The following is a 14436-nucleotide window of genomic DNA, read 5'->3' on the forward strand; positions in this document are numbered from 1 at the left end:
TTCCGTAAAATGGTCTCTAAGAGAAATGCAATGTGCTTCTTTTCCTAGAAGGTTCTTAATTAGAAATTTATTAATTTAAGAATGTTTTGACTCATATAATTCGTATTTCGCTTTGTTTTAGGATGAGCGACTGACATTTTTTGACTACAAGTTCAGTTTTGCCTTTGACACGTGTAGTAATCTTTGGATACTGTCTAAAGGTAGAGATAAAACGACAAATTTTCGGCTTCTTCGCGCCGCAGTCGCTGCGAAGTCGTACCTGTATAACGACATCTTCACTCCAAAAGGTAAAGCTAAAAAAATACCAACACAAGGTGGCTTTAGAGGATACTGCTAGAGGAAAATATAAATGCAAAAGAATATATTTTAACTCATTCTTAAAAGTTATCGAATTTGTCATATAGATTTTCAGAGTGTATTTATCTGTGTTGGCAGGTTGCGGAAGGAATCACTTGAGGTTCCTAACAAAAATAAAAGAACCGACCACTGTCAAACCTACCGAATTGCCACAAACTTCGAAAACTGTGCCTTTCCAAGTATCAAAAGCCAACACTCAGACAACCGTTCAAGTTTTTTTGACTGAAAAGCCGCAACCTAAGAAAGAAGTAATAAAATTTCAAATTGATTGCTGAATATGTAAACTTTATTCTTCCCTTACAGGCACCTTTCTTTTTGTGGAGCCTCATTGACGAAGATTCCATCGAAAAATCCCACTTGATCATCGCTTTGATCTGCTTGGTCCTTTTCAATGTGATTTCCTACTGCAATATTTTGTGGTTGGCTCTATGGGTGAAAGGATTGAAGAGAACCATTAACCTGAGGAAGAAGGAAAACCAGGAAATGTCTGTTTTGCCTTCTGATTACGAAGTCATCCCACGCGAGCAGTTTGACGAGGATATTTACGATGAAGTCGGTGCTCCTGTCACCTATGGCTAAAAGTTTTAAGTTCGGAAGCCTTCTGGCTCAAACCTATATATTTCAATATCTAATGGAAAAACCCACCCATCTTAGTTAAAAATATATAATCTCATATTTAATAGCATATTAGACTTATAGTTACTTAGAATAAAATGTACGCATTTACTCTGATAAATTAAAATAGATTTAATTTCGTGAGCAAACCGAGTGAAGTGTTCTCAGGGTGTACCGAGAAGCTCGAGGTTCTCATTTGAGACAAAAAACCTGACTCACCTGGACGTGAGCACGGTAGGGAACCCTCAGGACCTCCTCCTTTTTACTTCAGAGGATCGAAGAAAAGAATGCAGTCAACCTGAAGGAGACAAGTTGTCACTGTCACACAACGCCGGAAGCCTTGAAGAGAAAGCTGTAAGCAAATAGCACGAAAAATTAAATCACAGAGTATATTATAGTTAATTTTCTCAAATGTTTAAACTTTTTTTATTTTTAACCCAGAGGAATTTTCCGGGCATTAAAATTCTCTTTACTTTTATAGAATCTTATATTAATAAAACTTTTGAGTGCAGAATGTGAGTTTTAATTTAAGAAACCCTACTCCCATCGGTTAAATCTCGGTCGAAATAATACTCTCCTGCGATATAAGATCAAATTAAAATAAAACCGTCATGTAACTTGCTTCTTGTATTTGCATGATTGCAAGCAAATTGCTCAGGACAGTTTTCATCGCCAAATCCTTCAACGTCTTTGATCTGTTCAACCACCATATTTAGTTTTCTCTAGAAGAGTAACACCCTCCATCCTGTGTCCTGTGTCTGAGGGGAGCGATTCTATTTTTCAGAGTAAAAAGCACGCGTCATGAACTGATCCTGTCGACTACCAGCTGGTTTCTGAGTAAACTTATAGAAATTTCGACACTTCTTTCTCATTATGAAGTAAAGGACGAGCTCTTTTGTCGCCATGTTTCTTTGAGGAATGTTTGGCCATGCATAAACTGGCCATTGAAAATCGTATAGGGTACAAGTTACCCCCTTTTTTGAATAAAAATGGCTACCTTGCATATCCTTTCACCTTTCAGTATATCAGCGCCGCTTCATGGATGGTGTTCACTGCAGAAATTACTCAACCCTGAGCGAGTGCGGGAATTGGACAGAAGATGGCGAGACTTTTAAAATAAGAACCGCGAGAAAACATTTATTTGGCCAAAGAAGCTGTCGTCGAACGAGAGAAGGGGGTCGAGGGGACACCCGGGGGCCGCACAGAGCCCACGCGAGAGCAGCGAGCAGCGCACCAGCCAGCCGAGCCGACGTCATTTTCCAGACTGAAAATTTCTTTTTTCCGCCGCAACTCTCATCTCGCGTCAATGCAGATTGGATATTTATCTTAAAACGATCAAATTATCTCCCTGCTGCAGTTCCTCATTGATGTTAACACAACAAATTGTATTTGTTCCAACTGCCACTCTAAAAGGCTTTGTCGGCAAATAAAGCAATTGAGCAATTAATCATTTAATATATAGACTGCAAACAACCTCTATAGTCAAAAGATCTTAATTTATAATATTAGAAAAAATTTATACAATTTTAAAATCTCCATTCATGGTTCCCTCAAAATACAGAACGATATTATTTGAATTAAACCATCAATTTATTCATACAAATTTAGAATCTCGAAGAGATCTGTGTCAGCATATATGGCTTTATTTAAGCCATCGTAATTTGGCCAAGTGTAGCGCTTGAAGCGAATATTATCGATATTGGGTCTGATACGGTTGATTGTGAACTTCATTTCCCTTAAATCTGGGAGATTTGCGGACGCATTCTTCATAATTGCTGCAATTTCTTTGTAAACAAGTCCTGATGTAATGCCTGGTATACTCCATTCGAGAGACTGCAACGAACCCAGGATCTTCTTTTCCATGATCAACTTTTTGACTTGCTGCAGATCATCTAGGCAGCATCTATGTACTTCTAGTTTGCACTTTCGCAGGTTCGGATAAGAGGACAAAAGAGCAGTTAAGCTTCAATTCACCCTGCAGATAAATTTGCGATTAAAAATTAGAAAATCAAAACCATGCAAAAATACTCACATTGCATACGCAAGTTTCATATCTAATTCTTTGAGATGGCTAAAGTTGGCCTGTTTGGTGGCATTTTCAATGACCTGGACTCTTGACAAACTGAGAAATTCCAAATTGGGGCAGAGTTCAGAAATGAGGTTCAGATCGAGTCTCTGGTCATCAATTCCTGTTAAGGAAAGCCAGCGAAGGTTTGATCCAGATTTGAGCAGGACGGCTTCAATTGTCTCTTGACAACTCAACACGGAGATGTCCAGACCATCAAGTGTCGTTGGCAGATTCAGTAGATTCTTCTCTAACTCATGTGATGTGGATTTAAGGGGCATAGTTGTACTGCTGATCTGCAATAAATAAATTTTGAATCTAATTAATCAAACCTTCTCTCAAATCTATAAAACTGAAATTCATATAAGATGATATCCAAAACCATGGAAATGATTAAAGTTATATCATACCTGCAAGTATCTGATGCTGGAGAAATCTCCACCGACATTCGATTCCCATTGGTATTCATTAAAATATTGATATTTTCGCTCTCTTGGGATATTTTCGTCTTCAAGGAAATCTTCCAAAGTGAGACCACTTGGTAAGACGTCGCAGATGATGTCCAAATTTGGCAACACCAACCAAATCCTCTTCTTTTCCTCCAACGTCAAACAACGTACATGAAGCAATCTTAGATGCCCAAATGATAATCTGATTTCCTCCTCAGACATGTTGGTGAACTCAATCATAGTGCCAGGTGCGCTAAGTACTCGCAAATTGGGAAGTTCTCTTCCCAAAGGCGCCAGTAAGTAAATTATATCGTAAAAGAGTCCAACAATCTCCAAGATTCTCAGTTCCTTCATGGAGCTTAGAAATTCTAAGCACGAAATTCGGAATTCACCGAATGCAAAGCAGAATTTAATCTGACGTGTATTCATTTTTAAATGCCGCACGTTTGGAGCAGCAATCGACACCATCCTCAGTACCTTTAAAGAAAAATATTATTTTGTTTACCCGCACAGAAAAATATGTTCCAAAGTTAACCCTGGGCTATACCATCTTCACCAAAGATTAACCGCCAGGAATGACTTTTTTATGTCCGAAAGTTAACTAATGTCACGCTTTTTCTTGTTCAAGGTTAACCTTTTTGGTTAATCAGAAAAAATATTCCTGGAATAACCCAGGAATATCCTTGGAGAAGAATTATTTTCTGCCTCTTGGATTAACCCTGGGTTATTCTTGGAACAATATTTTGGTTAACCTTTCGATTATTCTTTAAGCGTGACATAAGTTATCCCTGGATTATTTTTTTAAGTTAACCCTAGATTGTTCCTAGAGAATAACCCTGGAATATTATTTATTTTATTTTTATTTTTTTGCTTTTATTTAGGATTGTTGATTTAAATAGCAAAAACTTTATTCTTTATTACTTAAAATATAGCATAATTTATTTTTATCCAAACAATTACATACATATTACGAAAAATTATGGAAAAATTACAGTTTCCGCCGGGCTACACAACTCGCCAGTTCCTGTGAGACTCCCATATTACTTTTATGTTGGATTCTCATAAGAACTGGCGAGATGTGACAATGAAGTCCGGCAGAAACTGAAATTTTTCCATGTACAAAATTTTCTAACACGCCGGTATCGTTTATCTTGAGGCCTAACTCAAAACTGAGGATCGCGGCAGCCGTTGGCAAATAAGCGTCCGACGCGTCCTTGTCTAGCCGATCCAGGCAATCCGTCCGAACCGCCGGCTGTCCGATTGTCCTTCACTATCACTTTTGGCGTCTAGCGATGTCCGATGTCCGTTAAAACCGTTAATACACTTTGAACTTAAACTTTGAACGGCCGTTGACGACTCGCTTGCGCTTGACTCTTTCGTTAGACTAGGGAAGAGAGCGAAGCAGGAATTATGGAAGTGGAAGTTAGGGATGGGAATATCAAAGTTGATATATCAAAAAATTTTGATATTTCAAATATCATATCAATATCAAGCCTGATATTTGATATATCATATCAGGCTGATATTGATATCAAAGTCAGATATCAAGGTTGATATCAGTTGAAATTTTTGACCGACAGATGGCATTTTTCATTCCGGTTTTCGTAAATTTTTTTTGACCGAACTGTACATTCCGTCACTAAAAGTGGGCGTTACCAATATTGAAGTTGTCGCAATGCACAAATGGCGCGAAAAATGACTGAGCAGATCGATCACAGATGGATCTGCTGTCAGCTGTGATCAGCTGGCAGTAATTGCTTGATTGAAAATTAATCTAAATTGTTTGTAAACAATGAATATGGATCTAAATGGTGATAATTAAGATAATTAATTTTAACTGAACCAATTAAAAATTGCATTTGCATATGATTTTTGCGAACATTGCTCTTTAAAAGGCATAACCTAAATTAAAAATTTAAACACTTAAAACCAAACAGCTGCAGTTAAGTGTAATTTCATTCTGATTTCTCACAATTACGTGTATATCAATTAAACTTAACTATTTATCACTAGATAAAGGTTAGAGGGCACATTTGAGACGGAGAAACACCAATACTTTGATTTTAAGATAAATTGACGCTATTCACAGCAGCTGATATTGTCTAGTTATAAAGACTAACAAATGTAATTAACTCATCTTAAATGGCACAAATAAATTATAATATTTTATTAATTACTAACCAACTATATTTAACTAAAACTAATTAAAAACCCCTGTGGAGTAAGGGGGAAGGGAAAGCAGCTAGATGTAACTTGTGGCGCCATATGGCGGGAGCTGCCACACCCCTTTTCCATCATCCGAAGTTAAAAAGGCGCGCAAAATTTAAATTATATATAAACTCATGCCCAGACTGCAGAAAACCGCGAAATTTTCAAAATTTGTCTCAAAAAACCGATATTTATAAAAAATCGGTCAAAAATACTAAAATAATCGGGTTTTAAGCCTTAAAAATGGCCATAACCGGTTTCGGTTCCTCCGGCGGCCATTTTTTGCTCATCTGGAAATATCAACGTTGATATATCAGAAGTTGATATTTTTTCGGTGATATATCAAAATTTTGATATCTGAAATATCATATCAATATCAATTATCGATATTGACTTTTTTCAAAAGTGCACATCCCTAGTGGAAGTCGCCTGCTTGTTCTTGCCTGTCTGTCCTGCTGCCCGTCGCCCCCTCCCCCGCTCCATAACACAGGCAGGCAGAAGGCATTCCATGCAAGCGCGTGCATGTTTGTGCAGCCGCCGCTACCGCGCGCAGAATAAAATCGTCCTTTTAACCCTTTTTTGTCCTTCGTCATGACCAGATCTGTATTTAAAGATTTGCCCGTTTGTCGTTATATTTAATTAGGAAAATTTATTTGGCTTTAGTGATAGTAAATAAGTTTATTTAAATGAATTTAAAGCAAAGTTTCAACTTTTGACTCTGGGGCTTCATAAATTTTAGTTAAATAATCAAAAAATTGTTTGGTCGTAATATTTTAATTAAATACAACATCAAAAAATTATAAATAAATATTTGCGAGAGTATTTTTTGCGCGTACAAGTTTGATAAATCTATAAAAACGTGGAATGCGTGTATTTAATTTTTAATAATTAAGAACCGCTCGAAAAATCTGGGGAAGTAGTTAATTATTCTAGTGGGCATCTTGAAGAAATATTCCTGGAATATTCATTTGGTTAATTTTTTAGGTTAACCCTTGAATGATCCAAAAGAATATTTCTGGAACATTTAATAAGATTAATTTTTTGGGTTAACCCTGGAATGATCCAAAAGAATATTCCTGGAATATTTATGCATGGTTAATACAATTTTCACCGCCAGGAATATTCTAGGGATATTCCTGATGATTAATTTTTAGGGTGAACTTTAAATAATCTGTGGCTAACCTGGAATAATCGTGGAATAATCTTGGATTAATTTTTCGGATTAATCTTTTCGGATAAAAATCGAATAGCCCAAGATTATTCCGGATATTTTTGGAATATAATTTTCTGTGCGGGTATGTTGTCTTCTGTTTGTTTTTGCTTTTTTACCTCAATGAAGGCCTTTATGGGATTCAAATGGCTTGGGCAAAATGACAAAAGGACGTCCAAATCGAGTTTGTATGTCCTGGTGTTCATCAAAACAAACACCAACCGCTTCAGGCTGGTGAAATCCTCCATGGTATTGCATTCTTTTGTTTCTCTCTTTAGCAGCTCCTGCAGAACGTTGTCCCTCAACTCATAGGGGCTGAAATCGAAAACAATTGCTCTTTTATCTGTTGCTTTTATTTGGTGGTTTTTATGATACATACACAATTTAGTTTTGATCTCATTTGCTTTCCCTTCTTGCGTGTAGACGTCCAAGTTACTCAGGACAGATTCAATCGCCCAATCCTTCAGCTTCTTTAATCCGTTCAACCGGAATTGGGTGTTCCTTAAAAGAGCAGCGTCCTCCTTCCTCTTTTCCATCTGTGGGAAGTGATATTTACCAAAAATTAACATTTATGTAAAGAGCGCATTGGGTTTAGAGGGCACTGCCACATGCATAATTTACAAAAAATCCACAATTAATTTTTTACAAAAAAAGAAGCTTAAAATAAATCGCAAATTCGATTGTTGACAGAATCAGTCTTCGATTAAAACAACTATTGAAATTCAACTCTTTGGGGTGGACTGCGGCAACGCAACCTTGAAAGAAAATGGCAACGCTGGGCATAAGGCTTGTATTGTTCTGTGTTTCAATGTCGAGCTAAAAAAACGGTGCCGCCGTAATCCACCCCATTGGTCCGACGTTACTAAAAATCGCCGTAGATTAGAAGAATTCCTACTAAATCTTGCCTGCAGTAGCGATTTCTTGGCATTTCAACCAACCGGAACACTAAATAATTCCTAATATACGATAAAGGCAGCTTTACTCGCCTTGATTTTGAAGATTTTGCTGATCGATACACTTGTGTTTTTTTTCGCTTCACTCGGCTGCCATGTGGTTAGATGTAAACACAACACATGTGTTTTGGAATGCTTCATAAAATTCGATATCAAATATTCCTAAACATATTTGTTATTTTAGAGTTGAACGAAATAAAAATAAATTATGGTGCCAAACAAAAGATAGTCTTGACCCAATTTGAATTTCCCGCGAATCCTATTGTCATCAGCTGCTCATGCCGACAATCAAGTAGTTTCTAATACCAACACAGCCCATGAAGTGGCGCTTATCTCACTGCTTTGAAAGGTAGTAAACAAAGTGTTGGTAGTTTCCTAACCTATCACCATTCACGGAGTGGCGCTCTTCTCACTGCGCTGTTATGGTCCAATGCATGGGAATATCGATACTTATCGAGTATATCATTTCAAAAATATTGCTACTTTTTTGGCTACGCTGTACAATGCCCAGCGTTGCCATTTTCTTTCATGTGTGCTGCCATGATTCGCCACAAGTAACAGCGTTGCATGCAATTTTTGTAAATATATCGAAAATATTGTGAGTAATATCATCGATATTTTATATCGACTTCTATGAGGCATTATTTCAAAACACATGTGTTTGTCTACCTCGAACCGCATGGCAACCGAGTGAAGCAAAGAAATAACAGTGCTTGTCTCATCAAAATCTTCACAATCAAGGTGAGTAAAGCTGCCTGTAACGTAAATTAGGAATTATTTAGTGTTCCGTATGTTGGAAATACCGAGAAATGGCTACTGCAGGCAAGATTTAGTAGGAATTCTTCTAATCTACCACGATTTGAGAATATCTTACGGCACGGCACACACGCATACGAGCAGTGTCTGTTGTATGCATTTCCAAAACACGCAATTTCTTCAGCTCTAGCATTTTACATTCCAGGCTAAGATATTGTCCTGCATCTCACAACGTGTGAAAATAATTAACCCTTTTGATAATATTTCTTGTAGTGACGATGAGAAATAAAATTAATCTCTACAGGTTGGACACAAGATGGAGTTCGCTGCACTGCAAAAGAAATCCAAGTGCCTGTGGCGAAAATCAAAGAAAATGAAGGATTTGGCGAGGAGAACTGTCATAAGGAACTTGTCTCGATACATTAAAATAGAGGGAGTTAACTACATCCAATCCATATTTTGTAAGCATACGGCATTTCGCAATATTAAGAGCAAAGGCATGATGAGAGTTTTCTGTTTCAGCCCCAGAGATGAGGGACGTCGTGCTGCAGGAGCTGCTCAGGACAAGGCATCCTGGACTAATCAAAAAAATTGAAGAGTTCATGAGCATCAAGCGGTCTGTGTTGGCTTTGATGAACACCAGGACAAAGAAACTTGATTTGGATGTCCTCATGTCTTTTTATCCTCGTGATCAAAAAACCGTGTACGAATTCAACGAGGTAAAAAAGGAATAACACCCTGATTTCGTTTCTTGTATATCATTTTTTTATAGGTCCTGATGATGGTCTCTATTTCTGCTCCCAACATCAGGCATTTGAAAATGAACATTATGGAGATCGAGAGATTTATCGCAAATGATGCTTATAAAAACGCGATTATGAGTCATCTAAAATCTCTGAATGAATTGAGAATCGTAGAGATATACGGACACCCTTCTCGTCTGGAGGAATTGTCCCTGTTTTGCAGAGATCTGTACAATTTGCGGGCTCTTAGCGTGTACCGCTTAGCCGATGATGACATGATTGAGGATGAAATCGTACAAACTTTTGGACATCTTCGTCTTCTCGAATGCTCTACATCGTGGAACACGAAAAACCAAATTTGGAAAGTTCTACCGCATCTGGACATCGTCGATGACGTCAAGAATCACGGTCTCACGTTGGAAGACTTTCTTGAGGACGACCAAGCTCCAAGAACGCGAAAATTTTTTTCCTATGACGGGAACTTGGACAAATCTACAAATATTGATCTCTCCAGCATCCGGCATGTAGAGGTATTTTCCACTTCATTTAACTTCGTAAAGTTTGCTAATATTTCCATATTCTAGTTAATCAGTTTATCCGGTTCGTGGATCAAAGATATGGAAACACTGAATGCTAGCACACTCGAGGGTCTGACCATCAAGTTGAGGTCGTCGGAAGATTCAATTGACCCTTTTTTGCTCAAGTATGGGCCAAACTTGCGAAAGCTCTTTTTGATTGGGAATTCAAATACATCTCCGAGTGTTCAACTGAACCGAATCTCAGAGCTGTGTCCCAGGTTGGAAGCACTGCATATGAAGTCTGTTCAGGTCGATGGAACGAACTGCAAACAAACCATCTTCAGCCGATTGACGGAATTAAATTTGAAATGCGTTAAAGGGTAAGTAAAGATTTGGTATAATTTGAAAAATTTTATAATCTGTTTCATTACAGCTTGAATGATGAAGCCTTTCTCTCTACCCTCCTTCAATCCGCACCAAATCTTACAAAGTTGTATATATTTGTCCAAAAATTCAACCTTGAGGATATGCGGGAGGTGAAGAGTTTGATGATCGAAAAGAAAATCCTGAGATCTTTGAAGTCTCTTCACTGGAAGTTGATATTTCCATGCTTCCCAGAAGGCGTTTGTCACGAAATTTCAGACACTTTGATGAATATATCTACAGTTCTTCCCGATTTGGACCTTTCTCTTAATTTTAGTAATTGTCCTCTAAATGATGACGATGACGAAGACTTTGACTCCGACTGATCTGTCTCACACGGCATTTTGAACCTTATGTAGTTTTGAAGGATAACCTACACTTGCATGCATGATGATATTATTAGTAGATTGCAAAAATCTCGTCTGTATTGAATATTCTTTAAAATAAAAATTGATTTTTTACTTTTAAAAATTGTTTACTTTTAAAAATAGCTCTAGAGGTGATTTTGACTAGCGCCACTCGCCGCACAAGCCATTCTCCGTCTCCGTCCAGATAATTGAATAACGGGAACACGCAAAAATAAGTTTTTTCCACAGTTGCGCGCTGGGAAATTTTGTACGTTTATTCAATTTATATTATTCCTTTTTCGCTGTTTTGATCTTATATTTTCATTCAGGAAGGATGGCCACACGAGGAAAATGGTCTCTTCTACGACAAATGGGTCAAAAACGATCTTCTGGTCAGGTCCATTTCGTCAAGAATGGACGAGGAGGTGGAGGAATATTGGAAACTTCATGAAAAGTCGCTTGCCCGTTCAACAAAGAATTAAGAAGGCACGCGGCGAATTCCCTAATGTTACGTGGGATGGACACAATCTACGCTTCTTTCGCAGGTAAAATTATAAATCACTAATTTTGGAGACAATTTCACGTTGAATTTTTTGTACAGCTGGAGAAAAGATTTTGGACTTTCAGCAAATGAGCCAGACGATGAGAAAGCACGGCTACACCACGCGAGTGAATTCAATCGACAACGACGCTTTCATCGTCGGCTTCCGAGATCAGTAATAAGAATTAAAAATTTATTTTCCTTCTAACTTGTATGGTTTTTAATATTATAGGATTGGCGCAGAGAAGGCTTTGACGAATCAGGGTGGAAACATAATCACGAGGCCAATATTTAAGAGTGCCCCGAAAGCGGCGAACAAGCCTGTGCCGAGACTGGACGCGAGCGACCCTTGGGAGGCGCAGGCCAAGCAGCTGGCCGTCGCCTTCAAGTTGGCTGTGGCGCCGGAGGTCGAGGAGCAGCACCGCAAGCAGCAAGACCACCTTTTGACCGACATTGTGACAACCTTCCAGCCTCTGTGTCTACGGCTCCAGGGCCACCGGCCTGGCCAACATCGATGTCCATATTAAATTAGGTACACGTGGGCCAGCAGCCAGGCGACTTCTGGTGGCACGGCGGCGACGTTTTTCCTCGGCTCAACCATTTGTGGTTCTACAGCCGCTACGTCCGCGAGCTGGACGTCCACGGTCGATTCACCAAGGCTTGCATCCACGCCCAACCCTCCGCAAAACTATGACGACCCCTGTGGCGCCTCCAACTTGGTACTCTGCCAGAAGGCGATGGATGCGTCTTTGGTTGATTCCAGATTTAAAAAGAAAATGTGTTCCTTCGTAGTATAAATTAATTGAACTATTTTGAACGGGCTCATGTGATTTATAATAAAACTTTTAGCGTTCAGTGGTTTATCAAATTCATTTGTTGGCTTGTTTCATAATTAGGTATATTTCTGATTGAATAGAAAATTTAAATTTCATTGCTGACGCTGCTAAAATCATAAAAAAGTACTTAAGAAAAATTTGTATTACTAATTTCTCAATTATTTATAACCCTCACTGTTTTCGAATGCATTTTTAAAATTTATTAACAAAAGAAAAAGTTATATTTGTATCAGTACATATGAGGTTAAATAAACAAATGGCACCACGACAGGTATATGTAAACAATATATCAAAAATAAATGCGCTTAGTTCAGATCCGAAAGACGAGCAGGAAACCAGAATCAAGTTCAAACAGCCTTCGGTCTGACGGCACCTGACACTAACTTAATCCATAGCGTTAAATGTTGCAAGATTATGTCTTAAATAATCGAGCTTATGGTGCTATTTCAAAGGGGTTTAACAAATTTCCTCTGCCTCTCTTTGATCATGGTGTATCTAAGACAAGCTAGCAGTAGTTCCGACTCAGATTTGATGTTCATCTTATCCCACTCGCAGAAGCGCTTCACTGCTTCTTCACTGGCCTCGAGAAAACTCGGATGCTTAAAACAGTCGGTCGGCTTTGACCTTAGAATCAATTCAGAAACATATATACACATCAGAACCAAACACGTTTTCAATTTATTTGTACCTTGAAACAAGCCGAGACCACGGCTTGCACCGTGATATACTCGAGCAGCACTGTCCACACGTTGTCCACGGTGAGGAACCTGTCCTCGAGCAGCTTTGAGCACACACATCCCAGTTCATCAATCATGTATTCATCTGCTGCCGCTGCCAACTTCAGACAGGTGTCCAAACTGTCCACTTCCGACACCAGCTGACCACTCAAATGAGTAAACCTTTGTAATTGAAGGAAATAAATTAGCCACTCCAAGTTATTTAATGACGCATCACTTACTCGATGACCAGACCAAAGATCTTTGGCTCAACGTTCTTGATCCTGATTTTCCCGTCGTATTTCACGGTCAAAGGGCTGTTCAGCAGGTTCACGAAGAACTCGCTGCTCACCACGAGGTCTGACAGAATGGCTCGAATCTCCTAGAAATATTAATGAGTGTTTAGATAAAAAAAAATACCCCGTGAAACGTTAAATACCTGCGCGGTGGCATCATTCGCACCGACGAGGAAGACCACGTCTGTCACCAGGCCTTCTTTCAGGGCCTTCAGCTTCTTCCTGGCCAGTGTCACCTGCCTCTCATCAGCCATGGTGCGTGCTCTCTGAGAAGTAACGAAGCAACACGGTTCTAGTTTTCAACAGAAGCAGCTCTCACCCTTTTTCAGTTGATGGTCGCAAAAAGTAGCTCTGGTTCCGTACCAATTTCTCCGAGTTTTGTAGAAAGAAAATGAAAAGCGGCAGGAAGCAGGAATTGGCGGGACAAACACGGCGACAGGTGACTGGCGACGAGCGACTAGTGGCGTCGGCGGAAAACCAAGGAACCAAATCGCCTATTCAATACCGGTACCGGCGGTGAAAATATTGAAATCTTTGAGATATTTTTCATTTCTTTTGTATACAACTATCAAATCTCATTTAAACGTCTAATTTTTAACATAATTCTAACGAACTTAAATGATTTGACGCGGTTTATTTTCGGAAATTCTTGTAAGAAACTTCTATAGTACCGGTTATGGAGTACAAGAACAGAAAAAACAAATATCGGAGTTAAGGGGAATAGTAGCGGAGTGCAAACTTCAGCTTTTATTCTTTATTTTTAGCTCTTATTTTCAGATTTATTTTAATGCATTTAAATATTTGAATGTTTTTGAACAGCATTTCAACTCAATTTAGTCTGTGTTAATGTTCGCAAATAGCCACATAGTTAAACTCGTCTTATCTCCTTAACATACCTACCCCTCACAATTACATCCCACTGGCATCACTCGTCAGCTGGGCTGGGATGGGATGGGCCACTCGCGCTCTGCTCTGGCTCTGCTCATGTGAGTTTATTTTTCTTGTTGTGAAGCCATCCGCCATCTCGTGTCACTTTGGTCAACTATGTGAACGAGAAGTTGCCAGTTGCCACGATTTCCAAACAGGTGTGGGTGAGACATGGGCGTGGCAAAGAACATCTGACAGCTGGCCGCAAGAATAATTATTCTAATTCTAAATGAACTAGATTTAATATTTTAACCTAGATTTCAGGAATCATACTCTGCGCCGATCAGCGGCGAGAAGCACACGTCTCACCTCCTCACCTGGGCGCCTTCAGCAGCTGAGCCGAGCGATGGTGAAGTACACAATTTCCTAGCTACCTGTTGGTTCAGGCCGGCAAATAACTGACCGTACCTTCTGGACCTTCTGGACTCTCTGTACCACTCTCGGTTATTATTGTTTTTCACCTCTCTTTTTGTCAA

The 14436-nt window shown here is 39.0% G+C and overlaps 2 protein-coding genes across 2 annotated transcripts; one reads left to right on the forward strand and one right to left on the reverse strand.

The window, feature by feature from the left end:
• The first annotated feature begins 8490 nt into the window (after nt 1-8490).
• LOC135936005 (uncharacterized) lies at nt 8491-10682 on the forward strand. Its single transcript, XM_065478669.1, has 6 exons — nt 8491-8598; nt 8918-9074; nt 9136-9332; nt 9386-9886; nt 9941-10254; nt 10308-10682. The coding sequence occupies exons 1-6, from the start codon at nt 8491-8493 to the stop codon at nt 10621-10623; spliced, it is 1593 nt and encodes a 530-aa protein (XP_065334741.1). The 3' UTR covers nt 10624-10682.
• A 1468-nt stretch (nt 10683-12150) lies between these two features.
• Nucleotides 12151-13541, reverse strand: LOC135937288 (uncharacterized). Its single transcript, XM_065480434.1, has 4 exons — nt 13177-13541; nt 12980-13119; nt 12710-12920; nt 12151-12645 (listed from the first exon to the last, which is right to left on the reverse strand). The coding sequence occupies exons 1-4, from the start codon at nt 13285-13287 to the stop codon at nt 12622-12624; spliced, it is 486 nt and encodes a 161-aa protein (XP_065336506.1). The 5' UTR covers nt 13288-13541; the 3' UTR covers nt 12151-12621.
• Between the last annotated feature and the right edge of the window lie 895 nt (nt 13542-14436).

This window comes from Cloeon dipterum, chromosome 2 (assembly GCF_949628265.1).
Source record: "Cloeon dipterum chromosome 2, ieCloDipt1.1, whole genome shotgun sequence".
Classification (NCBI taxonomy): Eukaryota; Metazoa; Arthropoda; class Insecta; order Ephemeroptera; family Baetidae; genus Cloeon; species Cloeon dipterum.